Source organism: Asterias amurensis, chromosome 14, assembly GCF_032118995.1.
Source record: "Asterias amurensis chromosome 14, ASM3211899v1".
NCBI classification, from domain to species: domain Eukaryota; kingdom Metazoa; phylum Echinodermata; class Asteroidea; order Forcipulatida; family Asteriidae; genus Asterias; species Asterias amurensis.
In genome coordinates, this window is record NC_092661.1 from 19,796,893 (window position 1) to 19,820,824 (window position 23,932).

The window sequence follows — 23,932 nt, forward strand, 5'->3', positions numbered from 1 at the left end:
TTGTGTTAACTAAAACTTCTTATGTGCTTCACTCTTCCGTTAATCAAGTCAAATTTGTAATAAATTTTCTACATTTAAACCCAATTTTATGACATGCTAAATTTTTAATGATCTATGATGTTCCAGAGCAGGTGGAAATTGATAAACATTAAGTAAAACAAACCAAAAATAAGGATACAAGGTATGAAGTATTTTTATAGTCTTTGCATTTCGCCTAATCTAACACATGAACTCACAAATCATTACTAAGTAAAATAACTAGTTTTTACAATGCAGGGCATTTCAATTTGGTTACTCAATTACACTAAATTCTTACAATTATGTCTGTTGCATCAAGTACTGAAAAAATCATCTATCCCTTAAATAATTTAATGGGTTTAGCTGAACTTAATATACATCTTCTTGATGAGCTATTGGTAAAGAAAAAACCTTATTGTAATCAATAACCATGTACAAGAACTAACTACAGATACAACTGCGAACCTAGGCATAATATACACAGAAGCTTTGCAGTAAAAAATAATTTACAGGCAACCAGTTCTTGGCGATCTCAAAGATTGAAAACGCTTCATGCTTTAATTGTTTGGGGGAGTGTGAGGAACTGTGGCCCATGTCACATGACGCAATTTACAGGCAACTATTTCCAGGCAATTTCTAAGAAGAAAAGGGCAATCCTTTCTTAGATTTTCACATCATTTTCTTTGCGGTTTTGCAAGTCATTGTTTAAAAAAATGCTGTGCTACGGAAAAGTTCCTCTTTCATGGAGTGCAGTTTGCCTCTAAGCTTCTAAAGAAACTGCCCTGTGTAATAAGGCCCTTCAGGAAATAAATAAAGTGTTCCTTTGGCACACCTGGAAATTCGTCTTTGAGAGGGCAAGGCCATTATCATTTTGCAAAGGTCACTTCCATTGAAACCTTACAAGTCTACGAGAAACGTCTTAAGGGGCACCAAGGCCAGGGCAAACAGAGGCCAGGGCAAACAGGCCTGCCTTTGCATTAAATGCAGTTATTAGTTGCCTGTAAGTATTGTGGAACAATCCTCTCTTCTGCTCCCTCTTGGGAGTGGCAATTGAGTACGGTTTCAAACAGTAATACACATGCACATCTTTCTTGAACTTTCACCCCTAAGATAAGACCCTAGGTTTAGCTGTGTGATGAATCTACATATATGAAGTCTATATAAAGAGTATCAATACTTCTTCAAAGTTACCTTTAATACAACATTAACAGTTTCTGCAACTATAGTGATTCAAAGTATATTTTGAACCAGTAGCACATTTACAAATCCTGCATTTTTAAGCTGAACTTCTTGAAGAAAATTGGTCAGAAAAAAAGTTAAAATACTGTCCAGAATACAAGAGTTTGACTGACAATACGCATAAGAAAAAGCATAAAAAAAGCAACTAGAATACTAAGAACATCAAAAATGTCAAAATGTAAAAGAATTTAGCACAATTCAAACTTGTACCCATGAATGTCACCCCATTGTTTTGGGTTCACTGATGTGTCCACTATAAACATCATCAGTTTGTATCAAGTGATTCACAATTAACTCATTCATTAATCAAACCATAGAACAATTAGTAAAATAAGCATAGATGTTTAGCCTTTAGCCCTTACAATAAAAATTTGACAGCTCTCCAATGAAACAGAAGAAAAACTCCTCATTTACAAAATGTACAAATGCACTTTAAACATGAAGCCACATCCGCCTTACCGGCTGTGGCTGTTACTAAGGTATGGGCCTTCTATACTTTAACACATGCTTATGTCAACTGTAGCCAACTGCGAGTTAGTTTTGAATAATGTATGGTACAATTACTTGATTGGTCACAAGTAATCACTAAATTTGAATTCCTCAGACTATAGAGACTGTGAGACAGTCTTATGATTTAGGACAAACTTTGCAGAGTTACTAAAGAACACCCATACACAATTGTGAATGAATGTGTATGGCACAATGGTATCGGGGTTTGCTTATCTGGAGGTTGCTATACAAAGCTTGCCCTGAACCATTTTGACATAGCCTCCGTAGTCTAAGGAATTCAAATTAAAGCAGCTTATGTTTAAACAGCCTTTTACACTAAAAGAGAATGAGGTATTACTAATTGACAATAATAAAATTTACAATTCTTGTTTCAACATGTTTGGTTTTTAAGAAATGTCTCTAAGGGTCGACACAACTGAGCCCAATCTCAGCCGTTCGGAATGACTCTGGAGCACATTGGTTCAAGATGTTGATTCTGTCATGAGACGAACCTAATGCAATTTGTATTTTAATGTACAGTAGGAGAAATGTAGCTTAATAATGTTTTAATTTAGGGCATTCTTCTCGAATCTGCTAACATGGGGCTTTTATATGGCTCCAATATTGTCAACTACACAAAAACCTTTTTATCATTTATTTACGCCGAAACAATCGTCTATTGTTGACCCTGTTGATAATACAAATAGTAGGATGGAACACCCTTACCATGGTACTAAGCACGTTTTTTTTTTATCAAAATAAAGCATGTTGAGCAACATAGGAAAAGTGTCTAGCTATTAATGTTTGGTGCATTGTTTATATCTCCTGCCAATACATTCAATTTGCCTGTCTGGAAATTTGGATCGACCAAGAGTTCCACCTAATCTAGAGCGCTTGTCTGGAATGAGTTTAAGACAGAGCCAAGGATGATGCTGTGGATTGCAATAGCGCCTGAGACACTTTCTAGCTCACTACATTATCACATAACTGGATAGAGCCTAAAGCCAAAGCCTAAGATATCTTCTTGCTCACTATTGAAGTATCATCTTCCTTAAGATGCCATCTGCTGTAGGCTTTTTGTCTTTCTGTTATTGAAAATCTGTCTTGTTCAACACCAATGTTAAATGTTTCCTAATTTCAAAATGCCCTCGTTAAGGATTACCTCTGTCTGCAAGCACTAAATTGAAGATATCAAAAGCCAATCTGAACCATGTTGACTAAGGTCCTGTGATAGATATCTATAATCCATTTAGTAAAATTAAACAAACGATCTTCCAAGCTGACTATCATCTGATTGGTTGACCCTCAGCCAATCAACTGATAGGTGATCTGCTCTCTAGTCATCAAGGTCATCGCTTGCCTCTGCCCAAGTATCATGAATATCAGTGACCATCAAGATACGAGTCAAGATCTTGTTCATGTCATGTTGACCGAGAGGTGCACTGGAGTACCATACTGGGCTGTCTGGAACACAGGATCGCTCCGGTACAAGGTAGAATAGATCAGTGTTACTACGCACTGAGTCAGGGCTGTTGGGCATAAACACAAATCATATAGAAGAGTTACTAGAGTAGGAAACTAATTAACCCTCCTACTGTGTGACCAGTCAATATCATCCATTGTGGTTGTGAATAATGGATGTAGTATGCAGCCCTGCAATCTGATGCCATTTATTGCGCCCAATTTACAGGGTTTGTCCTTTACTTTTTCAGTGACTGGTCAGCAGGATCAGTTAGCTTGTCATTCACTGGTCCATCACCCTATTCACTGGTCCATCACCCTATTCACTGGTCCATCACCCTATTCACTGGTCCATCACCCTTTTCACTGGTCCATCACCCTATTCACTGGTCCATCACCCTATTCACTGGTCCATCACCCTTTTCACTGGTCCATCACCCTATTCACTGGTCCATCACCCTTTTCACTGGTCCATCACCCTATTCACTGGTCCATCACCCTATTCACTGGTCCATCACCCTTTTCACTGGTCCATCACCCTTTTCACTGGTCCATCACCCTATTCACTGGTCCATCACCCTATTCACTGGTCCATCACCCTTTTCACTGGTCCATCACATTCACTGGTCCGTCACCCTTTTTCACTGGTCAATATTTAAAATGAACTATAGGTGCTTAAGAGTGAAGTTTGACTGGTCCTTTTGCATGCCAGCTTCTTGAACACGTTGTAGCCGCGTCCTTCGCAATTCAGCTCTTAGCTGCGAGTAAGGATGATTAACCCCCCAAATTATTATAATTATTGTTTTATCTGGAATTTAATAGATGTTAAATTTTGCATCGGGGATAAAGAATATTATTTTTGGTTTTTACCCATACACCGATGTGTGTTAGCACTGTATACTCAGTACTTTCCCGAGTCCTGTGAAAAAATATCACAGGCATGTTACTCGGGTGGAATTCGAACCCACGACCCTTGCAATTCTAGAGCAGTGTCTTACCAACTAGACTACCGAGGTTGCCCGGCAGCTAGAGGCAGTTCGAATCCTATGTTTTGGCAGCGGGTACCGCAACGATATAATAGATGTTAAATTTTGCATCGGGGATATCTGGAATTTGATTAGGGAACTATTCCTACGACAACACGCGGAATTTGATTCCTGCTACTAAGGCAAAATGATTGCATCGGGGATAAAGAGAGCAGGAACTCGCTTTCACAAAAGAGTGGACCCTCAGGTTTGGTTCTCAATTCGGAACCGGGTAACAAAAGAAAACTGCCAAGCTTAATGCCAAACAGGTTCATGTAGTCTGGTTAGGTTCTTACCATTTAGAGAGATAGAATTCATAGAGTCTGACTGGACATCTTAGTGGGTTTACTACATTCTCTGTCTGCTCCAGTCGAACCATTTCTGCATCACTGTCTTTATCACGTTTCCTCTTGCCTCCAGTTTCTGAGGATCCAACTGTACAATAAATACAGCCAGTGTTATTAATATAGCACAACATGAGTATTATCAACAGTTACCTACTGTTTGACCACTCAATATTGCCCACTGTGGTTTGAGTGACACATTATGCCAGACTGCAATATTCATATGGTGTGGTGAATGCATATAAAAACAGTACTCAGTCAACCCTCTGTCTGACCGTTCATAACTATCAACTGTGGTGTTGCCATCCTGCAATCCTACATGACTGTATAAAACTATATACAGTCAGAGTCAGAGTCAGTCAACCCTACTACTGTCTGACCATGCAATACCAGCTATTGTTGTTTTAGATGATAGATAATAAAAAAAAGTCAACAGTTTTTTGTATTATTGCAAATCTTGTATCAACCCTTTTACCATTCGTGTATTCACTTGATACAGTTTGGAGGATTTATTCTTAAGAGAACAATACCCTTAGAAAACAAAAGAAACTTAAATCCAATTTGAAAAGAGAGCACAAAAAAGCTGATGTACTAAACTCAGCTTTGTATTAGACTGTGAATAGTAAAGTCCTCTGCTATTGCAGAAGTCAAACATTGGACACACAAATCCAGTCTCCGTTTGACCTCAGTGAGGGTGCTGAGCTTGCAACGCCATTTAACAAAGGGAGTAGACGTTATTTAAGAGTGAGTTGATTCTACATACCCTTCTTGCCTGCTCCAGGGTAGTATCTCAAGAACATAGCCCGACCTGATCCCATCTTACGAATATGCTTCTGAATACGGCAGAATGCCAACGCTTTGTGATTCTCAATGGTCTTCAACTGGAAATGCTTAGCGTTGAAGTAAATCAACGTGCTGAGGAGAATGTACGGAGAGTGCGCCCCCAACTGTTTAGCATTCCATAACGTCTCCTCATTTATACGGGAGTTTAAGATCACACTGTTTAAAGGATCAATGTTAATCTTCCAGTGTTTAATCTCTTCATGTAGGAGATCAGTAAAGCGATGGTAAATCTCATCAGTGAAGATATTGTCTGGACGACCGCTGTTTGAGAGATAATGTTGAATTGAGAGGAAGATTAGATGTAAGATGTCTGGTGGATACTTAGATCCATCTGGCTGTGAAGCTTCCTTACACATCAAGCACAGTATATACGCTAGCTCATCCATACTGATCTGTAAGATATCTTGATTCCATGTTAAGCCCGGCTTATCTGACATCTCCGTTTTCTTTGTGGTGACGAAGTGGCTGTATGCATTCAAGCCAATGCTGCTCCGAGCATCCTCTTTGCTTTTCTTCAACTCAACAACTGGCTTCTCAACTTCCACAGGGACGGGTTCCTCCTCAACACAGGCTTTCTTGTTTCCACGGCTACGTCCACGTCGCCCACTAGGTTTGGCTTTGGAGCGAGTAGTTGGGGGAGGTAGATCAATTTTGGGTTCTTCAACGGTATAAAGACTATCCAAATCATCTACGTAAAAAAAAAACCCAAAATAGTTATCAAATTTTAATGTGGAGTCATGCTTCTTAACCCATTAGCCAAATTGCCTGCCTAAAATTGTTTATATTGTGCAACTTCCAATGGTTTCCATGTATACTTTTGTAACAGGTAGTATACCATTATATTACCAACAAGCAAATGAAAATGACTGGTCACAAAGTTTGGTATTCGATTGAACTCAACAAGATAATAGAAATAGGCCAAATCAGGTTAAAACAGCTAAAGAATGGTTAAAAAGCTTTGCCCTAGACTGATTGGAGAGAAATGCAACAAAGTAAATGATGTTTATTGGTTATTGATCAGAGCAAAAGAGTAAAAACAATTTTCCCAATCTATGAGATGGGTTGTAAAGTTAGGACTTGGAAATCTGTGTGAACTACGAACACAACCAACTACTTGGCATTTTGGATTGTAATGTTATTGGCTAAATTCTGACATGTTGCCCAAACAGAGAGTATTTGAAAATCAGCTTACCTTGCAGATCATGGTTGGGCACCTCCTCCATTACTTGAGCCATATCGGCAGCCATCTTAAGAATATTTTCAGACAAGAACTGAGATGACATCATGTCTGCAGCATCCTCCAATGCCATACTACTCAAATCATCTCCTCCACCTAAAACAATAAACAATGTATCCATAACGAGGCTGGAGGGAAAATAGTCTGGTGTACTGGATTATGAGCTTCCTTATTTCAAATCCCAAAATTATGTAGATGATACTTACATGATAAGCTGGGAGCTTCTTAAAACTAGTGATCCAATGCCCAATGTCCAATGCTTTATGTACCCTTTCTTGGTGGTCATAGACGGTGTGGTAGGCGTGGTTTAGACTAGTTGGTTATTAATGTTCTTCACGTCTACAACCCCTTCTATGACCACCAAGAAAGGGTTTGTGACAACGATATTGTCAAAAACAAATTCTTCTGGAAAAAATAACACATCGCAGAGGCACAGTATTTCGTTTTACTATCGACATGAAGTGGGTTCAAATGCCACCCAAGAAATTTGCCTGTAGATTTTCACAGGACTAAGCCGTCGATTTCACAAAGAGTTAGGACTCGTCTTTAGGATTAATCTTAAGGTGTGCATGCTACAGTGCAGGGTTGTGACTCACCCTAAGTCCTAAGATTAGTCTTAAGTTAGGAAGAGTTTTGTGAAATTGACAGCTGGATTGTAAAGTGCTTTACACACATTAGTGTCGGGTAAAACTAAATTGAAAATCTATTGGAAGCGGTTATTTATGAAGGTTGGTACATACGGCTTTGTTGTACCTCGGTAACAAACTGTGAAGTTTGATTGGTCGAGAACCAATCACGTGCCGTGCAACAAATACGCATGTACCACGGCTGCACAGCGCAGCAGGTAACATGAGTGATGTTAACCAGTGTACATCACCTTGATCGTTCCCACCGTTGGTCGATTTCCAGCGCTTAATACAAAACGGCTGTGGGTTTGAGGGAACAGTGAAGAATGGTTTATTGTTTGAACAACTGTATTACTGTTCGTCTGCTATTAAACTTTGCATACTCGTCGTAATTAATACTTGATGAAGATAACAACAGAACTTTGAGAAGAGGAATAATCATGCTACCAAGGTTTAACAAAACAATTCTTGCACGCTGTGACGGGGTCCATGGGTTTTGTACCAATCAATCTTCGCCTCGGTTGCCATTTTTCCCCTCGGGTGTACAAAACGTCATGGACCCCGTCACAGTGTGCAACAATTGTATAATGTATGAAGGATGGTACATACCAAGAGCTTCTAATGCAGAAATGTCTGTAGAAGCTGCTTCTCCTTGTTCTGATGCCTGACTGGATTTAGAACCAGCATTATCTACTGCTAATGCATCAGCTAACATCAATAACTCTGCTTCTAAAGGATCAGATGGGATCCTATCACGAATCTCTTTGATGGTTTCAAGAAGCCGGTCAGCATTGTTATGGGCAACGGGAAGAAACATTGGTATGGGTACAGGAACAGGTAGGGTGATGGGATGAGGGATTGGTAGTGTGTACATGTGCATTGGTACAGGGACGTAGATCGGCACAGGAATTGGAATTATCAACGGGAGTATAGCATCTGTAATAGACACAAAAAAAAGCTGTGTTAAGTTCAAATGAAATGTTTACAGAAACTTAACACACTTTTAGTATTGAGGTGTTGAAGCTGGCAAACATTGATCAATTCTTCAAGAAATGGCTTCATTTCTCCCAAGACTTTTCTCACTAAGACCTTGGGCACTGCAAAACATGGACAAAAAATAATACATTCCAAAGTTCACACTTTCAGAGATTTGCATTGCATTTGGTGCTTTGCTCAAGTAAATTGGTGTTTTTTTTAATTTTAATTTTTTATCACAGTTCAAAGAGATGAGTGTGAATAATGACATCTTGTTTTACGGCACCTTGTAATAACATTAATAATAATAAGCATTGGGAGTTGTGTTAACAACTTCTTATTTGCTAACCACAAGTTTTTCCAAACGAAAAAGAAAAAGAAAAAAAAAAGAGGTTAATTTCTTACCAGTCATGGTTTCCTTGGTGGCGGTAAGAGGTCTGCAAGAGATTGATTTGGTTTGAGTGTAAGGTTTAACAAGAGTGACTTTATTCTTCATGATCTTAGGAGCTGGAGGTAAAGGTGTCGGTGGTGGGGGTGGAGGAAGTACTTTAGGGGGAGCTGTAGTAATCTGTGTTTGCTTGTGGCATTTCTTGACGATGTAGGATGAGATGCCCACTTTCTGAGTGCTGTTCTGAGACAGGACTGTAATGTGAAAGATTCAAAAGGAAATTAATGTTAGGTGATTCTTATATCAATTAATAAAGAGGAAATTGGTTTACAGTAAAGCAAAACAAGTGAAATTGAGTTAAAGGGACATTACAGAATTGGTAAGAAATAAAATCGTCTAAGATCACAGATTTACGTAAAAATTACAGTCTAATGATGATGATAGTAGAAAACATCCCTTGAAATATTTCTGTCTGAAATGTCATATTTGATGAGAAATACATAAAACTAATTTCCTGTGTGGAGTTTATCGCTCAGTGAGCATTTTATAAATTTTTTGTTTTAACTAAGTCAAGCAAAATGTGAAATCGTTTTTTAAAGTTTTTTTTAGTTGTAACCCAGATGGTCGATCGTTCTCAAACTTCTACAGATTCGTCAGTTTATGTATATGGTGAATTACATAAAAGTGCATTACACTGCCAACAACTGTTGTGTTAGCAAAAAAACCAGTTCCTTTAAAAAAGGTGTTAGTTTTCAAGGTGATGAGACTGACTTACCAGTTGGTTGTTGTTTCTGTGGAGCAGCTGCTAAAGACATCACGTTAGTTATCACAGGTGTAGTCGTTTCTAACAAAAGAACAAATAAACACAGATGGTTATAGACAATTCTCTGATTGGCAGTTGTTGTTTCATTCCAGAGAGCACAGAATCTGTCAAAGTCTCAGATCCATCTTAAGATGAGTTAATAGTATCACCATTTGGTTTGGATTTTAAGCAAAGTGTAATAACACTTTGCTTAGCAACTAAGATTGATACACAGTTAAGATCAATCTTAGCTCTATGTGAAATCAACCCCAGGCCTAGTAATAGCAAAGGCTGAGAAATAAAACCTGTGCTTCAGGGAGCTAACGTAAGCAGAAATCGTCTGCTTACAAGCTTTATGAAGTTGGTCTATTAAGCAGCATTAAGACCTGATTCAGATGTACTTACTGGTTGCACTCTGTGTATACTGTGTAGCAGGTATTGTAGCCTGTGTCTGTGTACTCATATTAGGAATATTCTGCTGAGTGTAGAATAACAGGAGGCAATGCTGATTACAAACTCTCTTCATTTCACCACGCCATACAAAGCTCTCTGCAAGCTTACGTCCAGTGCACTTACAACCATCACATCTACAACAAAGTAAGGTCAGACAAGATAGTACCTGGGTTCATAAAATATTCTTTATCAAGTAATAGCCACAAGGGAAACTGACTGGGCAATAGACAGATCCATTAAGCTCCGCCCCATTGCATATTGACCAATCACAACCCATTGCACAACCAAAAGTCCGACACTATAAAGTCTGACATGCGTGCGCATGTGCTTGGCGCGCACGGCAGAGTTGTGCAGAATGGTCAATTGGAGAGGCTCATGTGTTCTTGCTCACACGTGCGCCTTGGGCGGAGCCTAAAGGATGGGTGTATTATTAAGTAGTTAATGTCAGACAAGCGGATGTGCACACAAACAATGTAATGGCCTTGTTTCTGACCAACAATTCCACTACTGACTTGACTTCATAACATAACAATACTTACTTGGCGCCTTTGCTCAGCCATTTATCATACTGTGATTTACAGGCCACACTGCAGAACTTCTTCTTATGGTTGCCATACATACGTTCCACTTTACTACGGCATGTCTGTGCACAGTAATCGCATACGGTACATCGTAGTCCTAAACGTTGGGCAAACTGCTGCTTGAATAGTAACTTGCAGCCTGAGGGAATCAAAATAAATACTTTACAATAATAACGGAACCAAATCCTTCAAAATCCTTTTCATAAAGGTGTCTAGACTGGGTGTCTAGACTGCAGGCAAAAATAATAACTCTTTATTGATGTAACAAACATACTACTCACAAAAAAAATTGGACGTTGAGTTGCCATGGAGGCCGGGGAGTATTTAAGAGGATCTGGGAGAGTCTTTGGCAGACAAAACTTGCTACTGACTTATAATTATGTGCCGGGTACTTTTTTGCAAATATGAATCAGGAAATGCACAGATAGAGCCGAAAGCTAGAGCAGATAAAGCATGTACGTTATACAGATGCTCTAAAACTGTTGGCAGGCTCTATAACCAACACCATTATGACTTAAAGTTTGCCTCCACACACATTCTTTTTTCATTTCATTTATTTATTAATTTCACAGGCAAAAATTCAAGCGCAGACAATAAGAACAGAAGAAAACAAAAACATGAACATACAATACAATAATAATAATACCAAAACAATAAATAAAAAAAAAGCTGCACCCCTGAAGGATTTTTAAAAAGTAAACTAAATTACTATCGAGTTAATCTCCTGATGCCACAATTTACGAAGAGACAAAAAGGGACATTACAGATGGACATTATTAAAACATGGCATACAGTATACAAATATAGAGCTATACAAGCAGTTAAAACTATAAAAGCACTAATGGGCATTAAAATACAAAATCGTTAAAAGAGAGATTCTAGTTAGTTATGCAAAAGGCACTATAAATTTGAGAAATAAAAAACAGCAGCAAGGTATTTGAATGGGCAAGGCAACTAGAAAGTTAAATTTTTTTGTCAAGGGGACCTCCTCGCCAGGGACTAATAAATGATTCCTGAGGGAATTTGTGAAGGAAGATAGACTATGGATAATTGTATCTTTAATGCAGGCCGGTAGTTTGTCCCATAATCTAGGGAATCTGTGAAAATGGGAATGATGGGCAGCATTGAAACGAGCCCGATGATGGACAAATTTAACAGATTCGATATGTCTACAATTAATGGGAATTAGAGTGTCTGTGTCAATGTCAAATTTGTTACATAAACATTTAATAACAAACGTGTGGCGTTAACTTCAAGTCATCTGCTTGCTACTTTAAATGGTTATGAAAAACCTAGCAGATTCAATTTCAGAAAGCTGCTTAAGCACAACAAGTTGCTAAGCACAACAAACTGAAGCTTACCAGAATAAGATTACCAACCAAACTATCGTGTCAGACCTTTCTGACAAATGACATTTTTACATCAGTTCAAAATATTAATGTTTTCAACCCAGCTTTCTGACTGCTGGGGTCAAAGTTGATACTGACCTTCACTGCAGAAGCTCCGAGCTTGACCAGAGAAGTAAATCCTCTCATGTAGAATCTTCTCTAGATGACAATAATCACATTCTACGACCACAGAGTTCACCTGTAATCACAACAAGTCCAAGTAAATACAGAAACGTTTCATAAAATGTTCCCCGAGAAACATTTTCTCTCGTTAGTAAATGTGGTTTTTGTACACTGAATCGGCAAAGCCTTAAGTATAAGCTGGAATTGAATTTAACTCTCCTGTTAACTACAGTACTGCCAAGAATTATTTGGCCCAAGAACACGATGACCGTGTCCGTGTTATTATAGTGTTTTATGCAATTTGTTTTCTTGTATACACGTCTTCTGACATTTTTGTTACTTGGGTTTGATATTGTCACGCTAAAACATGAGGGTATTAAAAGTGCTTTGTCTTGATAAATTCATCAAAAAAAACCTACCCTTTTGAATTCATCCAAGCAGTTCTGAGAGCAGAAAACATTAATAACCGATTTAAAATCCAACGGCAGGGGTTTATTTGAGAAACCACGATGGCATTGGCTACAGGTCAGCTGTAGAACCTCCTGTGGTAAGGTGACTGGAGGAACGTTGAACTGGGCTTGGAATGCAATCACGCAGGCATAGGAGCAGAAGTTACGAATGCTGTTATCAGACATGGTCAGATGGTATTGAGGGCGCTGTTGCTTAGAGCAATGGTCACATTTGTTGCCGGATTGACCACGTGTATTTCCTTGTGCAGTTGGTGTCGGCTGAGGAATAAAAGTTTGATTTGTAATATTTTAAGAAATGCATGGCTTTCATCAGTTTCACTGCAAAAATATTTGATCCTTAACTAAAATTTAAATCTTCCCTGTTAAAGGCTGTGGATTTCACCCTCTGGACCATCCATGGAGAAGATAACAAATTCACTTTTACTTTTTTTATTTTCATGACCCAATCTAGCATACAGCATTAAACAATTTATTTATCTCTCATGGGGCAAAAAACAACACCCAACAGTCACTCATATAGTTACAAAAATTGTCAAATTAGTTGTAAACTTGAAGAGTTTCAGTGGCGATGCAATAATAGTGCATCTTAATCAGGTGACAAAATACACCATGTTGTTACACCAAGCCGAAATCCTATTGACAGCTGAGGTCAGTTGTGTTCACTGGATAAGCCATGTTCAAATAGTGGCTTCAGTAGTGGCTGTGGCTGGAATGCTGAATAGTCCTATTCTCCAACATTGTTGCAGCGAAAACCCAAAGCCCTTAACCAAAAGTCATTTCGCTTTAAATGTGATTTCCAAAAGGGTGCAACTAAGATCAACGATCGATCAAGTCTTCTGCGTATTCATTCATTCTTGAGATCCTTTTAGTTCCACAAACATTGCTGGCAAACTGGCACACTTTACAGGTCTAATAGTTCGTATATGTGTGGAACTTGCACAATCTATTATGATGATGAAATCAGATACATTGGTTCATTAGTGTCAACGTTCACTGTTATATCAGTTAGCAGCAACATGTTTGCTGCTACCTCTTGAACTAAGCAGCCAAGTTAACAACAAAAGTAGCTACTTATTAAACTGATTAAACTAAACAATTGTTTACCTTTTGTTGTGTTGTTTGAGGCTGTGGTAGTGGTTTGGCTGCTGGCTTGGCTGGTGGTTTGGGTGAGGGCTTGGGTTCAAGCAAAGTCACATTTTGCATGTTAGCAGCAACCTTCTGAGCCGAAGTGGAGAACGGGATCAATTCTCTTTTACCAAGACATGATGTGGAGCAGAAGAATCGAACTAGCTCTGTACCATTCCATTCCTCAATCATACTCTGGGATGAACAGGCAGTCTGCCAAAAACAAAACCAAATCATTGTCAATAAAGAGATTATTAAGGAGCAAACATTTCTTAACCCCCCCCCCTTGCTCTTGTTGGCAATGCTCACTATTATGGGAGTCAAGTCATTAGAATGTATTCCCACCATGAGAAGTACCCAATCACGATAAATTGAAAAATACTCAATTCTTAAGACAACTGGTTCTTGTATAAACTCTATTTATCCTCTCAAATAAAATAACATGAAACAGCATTCCATAAGTAATTCACCATCATTACAGAATTATCTTAACCTCATCATCTATTGGTGAAAGCTGAGGGTTTTTATATCATTCATTTATTGTGGCTGTGAAGCCAAGTAGTCTCAGAAAAGCAAACTTTATCACTGTACTAGCCAAGAACCCAATGGAGAGAAGACAAGGAAGGAAGTATCAGTTTTAGAGAATTATTCAGGGGTAAAACCGAAACAGCTAGGTAGGGACTGAAAACCCTAATCTACATAGTGGCCTCGGCGTGATTGAACTTGGGCCCTAGGGGGGGGGGAAGGCAGGGAAAGGTAGCACTATGTCAACCCGACCACCGATCAACCTGGACCAGATTTCATGGCTCTGCTTACTGATACTCACAGTAGCAGAACAATCCACAACAAACGTAAGCATCATACGCAACCCAAGTTTATTTCAACAAATTGTGACTTCATACCTAAAAATTACTAAACATTCTTCTGTTAAAACTTCCGCAGAATTTTGGGAGTTACCCTTTAAGCAGAGAATGATGAGCAGAGAAATACTGCAGAGCAATAAAACTAGACTCAGCACCCCCTTCCCTTTCCTCCCTTGTCCCGTCAGTCTTTAATAAGCAAACCCTTCTTTACCTTACAAGCTGCACATGCGATGGTGCTCATAGAGCGTTTGATTTTCATTTTAAAGCATCTCATGCTACAGAATCGACGCAGTTTGCCCTCAATCTCAACACTCCGCATCATCTTCTGGTTGGAGCAGAGGGCGCTACATTGACCACACAGCGAGAACTGTAACTTATTCTTCTCCTTGAACTGATTGAAACATTCTACAGAACATAAACCATTCAGTTTCCCCTGTATGCTGATGACATGCTTGGCCTACAGAATGAAGAAACAACAAAGTCTAAATAATGAAGGAACAATAAAGTCTACAACATGAACTAATAATTCTATTTTATACACCGTTCACACATAGACGCCGCTTCTACTATGATGGAAAAGTGGCTGAGAGCGTGGTCAACCGCGGACCAATCGTGGGCCAAATGTGGGGGGATCTCTATGGGCGTGGTTGGGTCGGGGTGGGATCTCCTAGGTCGGGAAGCTGCAAGCTCTCCCCACGTTTATTTTTATAATGTTCAAAATAACCGTAGCCGGGTCGTGGCCATCAATAAGCGGGGCAAAGTCGTAGTGGGAACGCCGATAACGTACAAGCAGCGTGGTAGCATCGACAACCATTTCCAGGTAGAAAACCGCTTGGTCGATATTTGTCTTGGTGTAATCGTAAGGACAGCGAGTCAGAAACACTTTTTACGAAGAAGCAGCACAGTTGGGTGGAGTTTTCAATTTGCCAAATTGCTTGATTTTGACAGCAATCATACCCCGACTTGATAATTTCTTGAGATCGGGTGATTGGCATAATCTGAGTAAGGTCGTAGTGCTGTGTGGACATAATGAGTAGTTACCAAACTAAAAATATATGAGTTTCATTTTGAAAGCTCACCAGTTAAAAACATAACCAATCCTTAAAAGCATTTCCATCTGAACATTCCAGACCCCTTAAATCATAATTGCTCATTTCAATTGCCGCAATAATCAAAGACAGCACGTGTTTGACGGTGTACAGAATAGAACTTACCTTGGCATACTGGTTACAGATCGCACAAACAAAGAAGGTATCTTGAGCCCAATATCTTGGTTGACCTCCTTCCAGTTTATTTAATCCTTGGGAGGAGGGTGTGACCACATTCTTGCCGTAGTTATCTACACATTCTTGCCGACAGAAGTCCACAAATTTCCCATCTGAGCCTGCAGGAGCTAGGATGCCTTCTGATGCTTTAGAGATCTCTTTGCCACAAGTGTTGCAGTGCTGGAAAATAAAGCATCAACATTAAATCATTGATAAGAGGTTTGAGGCATATTGTGATATAGAAGTAGAGGGAGCCCTCGCTACCTCACGCCATGGGCATGAATCCCTACAGGTAAATTGATAGTAGATGATGCTAGTGAAGGTGTAACCCGTTTCAGCCCCAGGAGTAGGTTGGTCTACAGCCCAAATCAGTTAAGTAACCCTCACCTTAATGTGTACAACCAGCCTTGCGATACTAGGCAATTTCTATAAGTCAGTCAGTGCATCCTTACAGTGCCCCCCTACAGAAAAGTCTCCATTAGATTACACCAAATACTCACTCGAACTCGTTTAGAGAACTCCTCGGTGCAGGCTTGAGAGCAGAACTTCTTCCTTCCTTCCTGCGTATCCCTCACATACTTATTACTAGCAGCTTCAGTGATCAGACCAGAGCAGTAATCACAAACCTTAGTCTGACGACTCTGATAGTTATCTACACAGGTCTGAGAGCAGAAGTTAAGATCCCCAATAGCTAGCATGGACACAGTGTCTACTGGCAGGCTGCACTCTGTACAGTAGTTGCTCTTTTTCACTGGTGAATCCTGTAAAATGTACAAGATTTAAGAACGTTAGTATGTGTTCAGGACAAGAAAAATAAACTGGGTCTAATTTTACAGAGAGTTAAAATCTTTCCTGTGTATCAATCTAAATTGATAAGCAAAGTGTGATGCTGAATACAAATCACCATGGAGGTGTATACAAATCTGATTATGAATGCTGGTCATCTTGCACCCAATAATGACGCCTCCTAAACAAGCTTGCCTTGGCTTTAGGCCATACCGGCTAACATGTACCTTCTTATCCTTCTTATTCTCGTTCTGACCCCCATGGGCCTAAGAGCACTCTGCAGGTTACAACAGAGTAATTGCTGGACATTACGATTCCACAAAAATGTCAGTCAAACTTAAGCAATTAGCGAACAAACATTGCACTGTTATGGGCACGGCCATTTTAAACATTTGCACAGTGAGCTACGTATTAACGTCACAAACAGAAATTATTTGATTGCTTACCTTGACAGTTTTATCTGTGTTACTCTGCACTGGTGCAATTGAAGTAACATTCGATATGATCAATCCAGGAGCTGTACAAAGTTAAGGGAAATGTTGAACACAAATCAATTTTAATGTGTGGAGTATGGAGTCAAACTAATTAACTGAAAAGTATCGTCTGTGTAGATAACTTATCGCCTTAGGAATGAGGGGAGGTTCTATTATATGAGATTCAAATGACAAGTGAGTACTCTATCAGGAAAGGAATTGTGTAATGTCAACTGTTAAAGGCATGGTGAGAAACCTTAGATAGGATTGATGGCAATTGGGACAGGTAGGGGCAAGTGGGAACCCTTACCTAGAGTTGATGTTAGTCGGAAAAGGGGCAGGGGCAAGGTGTCTAGAGACTTACCAATAGGTGATTTATGACCTTGATTTGTCTTCTGGTTTGGTTTGGTCACACTGCCAGTGATAGACATCTTACTCTGTGTTAAACTGCTACTGAGCTCTATTCCTTCATCACTCTCTACTTTGTCATATCCGTACAAACCAAGCAGCTCATCCATTGTGCTGATGGCGTAATTCTAAAATTAAATTCACGAGAAAAAACAAAAATTTAGAAAAATGCATGTTGTCTATCTTTTGAACTGATTGTAAAAATTTGTCAGAATGCACCTTGTAAACAGTATTTATAAAACATCTGTGTACATGTACGAGTAAAATCAAAACAATACTCATTATTAACTGAGAACAGCCCTCAACACACACATACTATGAATAACTGATTGATTAATAGACTGCCTAATTAATTGATTCATTGATTAATTGGAAAAATAATGACTCAATGTTTTCTATGTGGCTGAAAATCATTACAAAACAGGGTTTGCCATTAATTGTTATCAATGACTAGCCAGCAGGACCATTTATCCATACAAGTCCATTCACGAGTTCATCAGCAGTTTTTTCACTTGTCCATGTTTCATGTTAAAAGATGGATCGCACATGAAGTCATTGATCACCATCTTTGATGAAACGTGCTTGCGTGAACCGCTGTCATTGGCTAAAAGAGTAGTGCACAGTGTGTACACGCAGGCACTTTTCTTTGTCTATCATCACATATGGTGGACAATGCTATGGGCAATCCATCTATAGAGATGCACTATTCAGCTGGTCTACTTAGAGTGACTTATGAATGGTCCTTAGTTGTTTTAGTTAACATTTGGCCAGCGGACCACTACTAAGGGAGAACAAGATCTAAAGATGCTGTGTCTTACCTTCATTCCTTTAGCATCACCATCTCCTTTCTCTTCATCTTTACCATCTTTACTCGTTGCTTCATCATCATCTTCTTCCTCATCTTCACCAACATACTCTCCATCTTTCAGCATCATCAGCTCTGCATGTGCTGCTGCTCTCATCTATACCAAACAAATGTAAAATAGAGTTAGACAAACATTTAAACAGATTTGTTGTTGTCGAAGGGGTTTTGTGGTATTACCATGTGCTAAACTCTTTTGAGTAGTGGTGGTTCTGAGAAAAACTAGTGGTTGACAAACTTAATACTACAATCAGTATACTCTTTTACCTGTTTGCCTTGCTCTTTTTGCTCACTTCGTTTAGACTTTTTCTCAACAACTGCGTCTCCACTTTCTTTCTTGGTTTCTGTCGTATCCTATAACGAATAAAAATATATACAGTATTCATCACAGGAAGTAATGATTGACAGTTAATACAAGAAATCTCAAGATTGTTTACATTAAAGGGTCTAGAATGACTCTGAAAATTAATGGCAATAAAAACAAACTTGGTAAGAAGTAAAGCAGCTTTGGATAGTATAATAATACTGAAGTCTTATATAGCGCACGTATCTACCAAAAGGGTACTCAAGGCGCTGAGTGTATACAAACTTGCATTTTGGAGAAACTTTTCACTTCTAAGGACTGCAGTTTAGGCTATTGCGATTATGGAAAGAGATATCACTTCTTATCCCCCAAAATGTTGACAGTTATAGACAGTAACGTTTCCCAGATTGTGATTTCCAGTTGCGGATTATTACTTTCAAGTCCAAACGTGTTGGTATGCAGTGACATTATATCAGAGTGGAGGGTAGTGTTGAATTGGCACTTACGAGCAAGTGGGCTGAGGTACTAATGGGTAAGAAAAACTTTCCTTGCTCTTAAAATGACGAAGTATCAGGCCCTACTGTACGTTGAATTGGTTAGTTTTTACCGTTGTTTGTTGATAGGGTACTGGTTTAAGATTAATTCATACCTCTTGCTTTGATTCCACTTGAGTCATAAGCCTTGAGACGATGTTGGTTAGACTGAATCCCTTAGATGCCCCTTTGCTTCTCTTCTCTGCTGAGCCTGTCTTAGTCTGTCCATCTCCGGTTATATCAGATGAGATTGGTGATTTAGAAGATGCATCATGACTCAAGGAATCCTCACCAGCTAGAGGGAATGGTGACTTACTAATGGACTCATCAACAGATGGTGACTTGGAGGAGGAATCCAGCGGAGTATCTGCTAGAAGGAGGGATTTAGGCAAGTTCTCTTGTTGGCTCGTCTCATCCTCTAAGATTATCACGTCATCAACAACCTCATCACTAGTCTCTTTTCCTTCAGTGTCTACATCCATCTTTTCAGAATCAGCCACTTTGTCCTCATCAGCAACAAGTACAGGAGATTCAGATTTTGTAACTTCTGTTTCCATCTCCTCAATATCATCTTTCGATCCCTCTGTACGAGGTTCATTTTCCTCATCCATCTCCATCGGTTCCTCTTCACATTCCTCAACAAGATCCTTTGCTTTGATACCTTCAGTGGATTCAGTTTCAAGTTTGGAGCTTTCATCTTGTTGATCCTTCTGGAAAGTTGCTGGTGTATCTTGTATCTCTTCACTTGGAGTTATTTCTCCTACTTCCTTAACTATTTCAACATCAATCTGGTCGACCTCTTTCTCTCCCACATCACTGAGTGTTTCCACATCATCCTCTAGTTCTACTTGTGGGTCTTTGTCACCATGAACCTCATCCTCTTCAGGGACGTCATCCTTTTTATCTTGGAGCGATTTCTTTGCTCCTAAACTTTCTACATTGCTTTGTTCTTCCTCATTCCTGATTTTGTTTTCATCACTGTCTATTATTTCATCTGATGGATGATCCTGCAGAATTTCTGAATTCAAAGGTTCTCCCGAAATCGGTTCAGTACTTCCTTCTTCCTCAGGCTCTTTTCCAACACCATGGTTACTAGAGTCATCAACACTTGCAATATCCTGACTACTAGAGTCATCAACTTTTTCAACATCCTGGTTTCTGGAATCATCAACTATTTCAACATCCTTATTACTAGAGTCTTTCTGTGTGTCTTGCATGGATGGAGTTTTTGTCTCCCCAGTAACCAGAGTCTTATCTTGTTGTTGTTGTTGTTGTTGTTCGTCTTCCGAATCAACTGGATTAACTGTGACACTTTCTTTGTCATTAGAGGAAATCTCTTTACCAACGTCATCTTCTACAGCAGTGGGAGATTCTTGGCAATTCTCTGGCGATGCTGGTGATGCTGCCGGTGAACTTTCTTTCTTTTCATCAGCATCCATCCGTTCTGTTTCAACCTTTCCAGGGTCAGAGGTCAAAGGTTGCTCAACATCCTTTCCAGGGTCAGAGGTCAAAGGTTGCTCATCAACATCCTTTCCAGGGTCAGAGGTCAAAGGTTGCTCCTCAACATCCTTTCCAGGGTCAGAGGTCAAAGGTTGCTCATCAACATCCTTTCCAGGGTCAGAGGTCAAATGTTGCTCATCAACATCCTTTCCAGGGTCAGAGGTCAAAGGTTGCTCATCAACATGTACCTTCCCATGATCATCATCTGGTTCTTTCATGTCTGTTTTGGGTTGTTCAATGAGATTGGTTTCTTGTTCGGTAGACGTGTCCACTGATGTCCCTGAATGTTCTAAGGATTCCATCTTGTCAGATGGTGCTTGCTGGATAGCTGAAACAAAAACAAAACAAATGTGAAAGACCAAATGTTTAATTTCTGTTAAGGAACATAAAATAATTGGTAAAAAAAATGTGAAGATAACGATCACAGATTTACATAAAACTTTCACGGTCTAATGATGATGATAGTAGAAAACATCCCATGAGATATTTCTGTCTGAAAAGTCATATTTGATGAGAAATAAATAAAACTGATTTCCCAGTTTGAGTTTATCACTTAGTGAGAGTTTTTTTGGGGGGGATCATTGTCAAGGGATGCAAAATGTGTCATCAGTTTTTCACTATTTCGATCGACCGGTACCCGATAGACCTCACAGGTTCTGTCAGTTTATGGTGGATTACATAAAGTGCTTACACTGCAGTGCTAGCAACTGTTTTGTTAGGAAAACCAACTCTGCCATGCTCCTTTAAATAATTCCACCATTATACAGATGATTCTCCTGATCTTGTTTACTCGGATCGTTGGGTGTGATGAGCAGAAGTAACAATGTAGACAATTCACCAAAGAACCATACACCTCACCACAAATATGGCCATGTTCACAAAACATTAGTCAAAAGGCATTGTGGCCTGGGAGGGAAAAGGGAACACTGTGTTTGCACATTACTTGACTACCGCACTCCACAGTGCCTTTCAGACATTCAGCAAAATCATTATCAACCAAGCAGTGTTTTTCATAAAGTCTACGTTTGAAATATCGTTCATTTAAATAGAATACCTCTTTATTTATTGATTACGGCAAATTATAATTTTGGCCACACTCTGTTTACCTTTTTAAAGGCACTGGACACTAATGGTTAGTTCCTCAGAATAAAACCTTACTTGGTAATAATGGTAACAAGTAATGGAGAGCTGTTGATAGTAAAACAAAACGTTGTGAGAAACGGCTTCCTCTGAAGTAAACGTTTACGAGAAAGTAGTAATTTTCCACAAATTTGATTTCGAGACCACAGAATTAGATTTTGAGGTCTTGAAATCAACACTGACAAGGGTGTTTTTTCTTCAATTATTATCTCACAGCTTCGACGACCAATTAGGCTCAAATTTTCACAGGTTTGTTATTTTATGCATATGTTGAGATACACCAAGTGAGTCGACTAGTCTTTGACAAATCACTGAGTGTGGACACTGTTGGTAACTGTCAAAGACCAGTCTTCTCACTTGGTTTATCTCAACATATGCATAAAATAACAAACATGTGAAAATTTGAGCTCAAATGGTCGTCGAAGTTGCGAGATAACTATGAAAAAAACAAAAACCCTTGTTAGACGAAGTTGTGTGCTTTCGGATGCTTGATTCCGAGACCTCAAATTCTAAATCCAGGGTCTTGTAATCAAATTCGTGGAAAATTACTTTTTCCTCCAAAACTACGTCACTTCAGAGGGAGCCGTGTCGTGTTTTATACTATCAACCTGTCCCCAGTACTCGTTACCAAGTGAGGTTTTATGAAAATAATTATTTTGAGTAACTACCAATAGTGTCCAATACCTTTAAGTTAACACAGGAAAGAAAGAGGGCGCTTCTATTCTAAAAAAACTCTTCACCATTGGCATGTCCATGTGCATGTTCATTACTCCTAGAACTATTTCGGTTTCGTCCGGCTATCGTCTCCCATAACCTCATAGGTTTATATCTCTCACGCGTAAAACGATGATGGTTCAATGAATTTTTGAATCACAAATCTCTCTTTTTTTTTTCTTTAATCTCACCAAAATTAGGCTATATATGTTTCCTTTGATATCTCACTGTCCGAGGGGACGACCAGAGAATCCACTCCGCAATCTCAAAAATTGTTAAAAAATTGTTAATAAATTCTTACCGTAATTTCCGAGTCCCCATCTACTGTACGCGTTACTGCTCTGCCAACAATTTGCAGACACCTCATTTTAATTTTGCGAGAGTAGGTCACGAGAGGGTGGATACGATCCGTGCTTTGTGTACAAAATATATGTCCATGTGGCATGGAACCACGAATTTCGCACAGGGTACCAGTATGTACACATTTTGCACACGCAGCAAACAGCCAGAGGTAAAGCATTTGCAACGTGAACTCTGTTTTAGCTGGCCATGTGCATGCGCTGTCAAATGTTTTACCTACGGCTGTTTGCTGCGTGCATCAAAGGACACATATAGCCTAATTTTGGTGAGATAAAAAAAAAAAAAAAGAGATTTGTGATTCCAAAATTCATTGAACCATCACCGTTTTACGCGTGAGAGATATAAACCTATGAGGTTATGGGAGACGATAGCCGGACGAAACCAAAATAGTTCTACACAACACAAGGGCTGGAGTACATTTTCATAAGACTAAGACTAAGAGTAAGACATAATAATTTTCATTATCTACCTGCTGAGCTGTGTTTTGCATAATTTATCCACTAACTACCCACAAATTATACTAAAATTCGACCTTACAGTGCAGGTTTCTGTTTTGGAAGAAATTAGCGAGTATAATGTCCAGCTAGGGAGCCGGCCATCAGTGGCGGCAGCACGTCCAGCCCAGGCCGGCCATGTTGGATGCAAAAAAACGTGCACAACGCACACCGTATCGGCTGCGGGTTAAACAGTGTCCAATTTCGGATGTACCGCCAAAGTTTGCAACCTTAAACAAAACCATACAGTTACTTGACAATAATACCCTCCACTTAATACGATAAAGGCCGTAATTCTTACCAATTTACCATCGAACAATGACGCTGTAACACCAACACTTTGTACTCTGAACATCCGCCATCAAAAGAAAGGCCATTGCAACCTTTACACACCAACCTAGTTGTATCTCGCTCGATCTCCTGTTACAATTATACACAATATCGCCCGTGCGCAATTATGAGAAACGAGGTTGAAGTGAATGCGCACCGCCGTGTGCACGCGCGCATTGACGCGCCGACCAAGTGACCCTTAGGTCATCTGGGAAAAAGGGCGCCAGAAATTCTGTTGAAGCAAAGTGTCCATGGAAAAAGCACTCAGCTCAACAATTAAACTTAAGAGTCAGTTCAGGTAAATAGTTGACAT

At 39.4% G+C, this 23,932-nt stretch overlaps 1 protein-coding gene across 2 annotated transcripts; it reads right to left on the bottom strand.

The window, feature by feature from the left end:
• Positions 1 to 97: 97 nt before the first annotated feature.
• LOC139946924 (zinc finger MYM-type protein 3-like) lies at positions 98 to 23,697 on the bottom strand. 2 transcript variants are annotated; one of them, XM_071944708.1, is made up of 21 exons: positions 23,333 to 23,408; positions 19,198 to 20,909; positions 18,512 to 18,598; positions 18,201 to 18,344; positions 17,339 to 17,510; positions 16,948 to 17,018; positions 16,216 to 16,476; positions 15,665 to 15,895; positions 14,662 to 14,907; positions 13,567 to 13,800; positions 12,412 to 12,720; positions 11,969 to 12,068; positions 10,440 to 10,620; positions 9,853 to 10,034; positions 9,421 to 9,489; positions 8,663 to 8,899; positions 7,892 to 8,218; positions 6,612 to 6,752; positions 5,340 to 6,107; positions 4,529 to 4,667; positions 98 to 3,275 (listed from the first exon to the last, which is right to left on the bottom strand). In XM_071944708.1, exons 2-21 carry the CDS (start codon positions 20,881 to 20,883, stop codon positions 3,083 to 3,085), a joined length of 5,778 nt encoding a protein of 1,925 aa, XP_071800809.1. In that variant the 5' UTR covers positions 20,884 to 20,909; positions 23,333 to 23,408; the 3' UTR covers positions 98 to 3,082. The 2 variants fall into 2 exon arrangements, with proteins under 2 accessions (XP_071800809.1, XP_071800808.1); XM_071944707.1 differs by lacking the exon at positions 23,333 to 23,408 and adding an exon at positions 23,591 to 23,697 and having other exon boundaries at positions 99 to 3,275.
• Between the last annotated feature and the right edge of the window lie 235 nt (positions 23,698 to 23,932).

Bases quoted from the DNA above. Each gene is read 5' to 3' on its own strand.
- LOC139946924 (XM_071944708.1), bottom strand. From the start codon at position 20,883: ATGGAATCCTTAGAACATTCAGGGACATCAGTGGACACGTCTACCGAA. The intron at 13,801-14,661 runs GTAAAGAAGGGT...TGTTTTTGGCAG, and splicing joins TCGCATGTGCAGCTTGTAAG to ACTGCCTGTTCATCCCAGAG. The intron at 12,721-13,566 runs GTAAACAATTGT...TTTATTCCTCAG, and splicing joins CTCAAACAACACAACAAAAG to CCGACACCAACTGCACAAGG.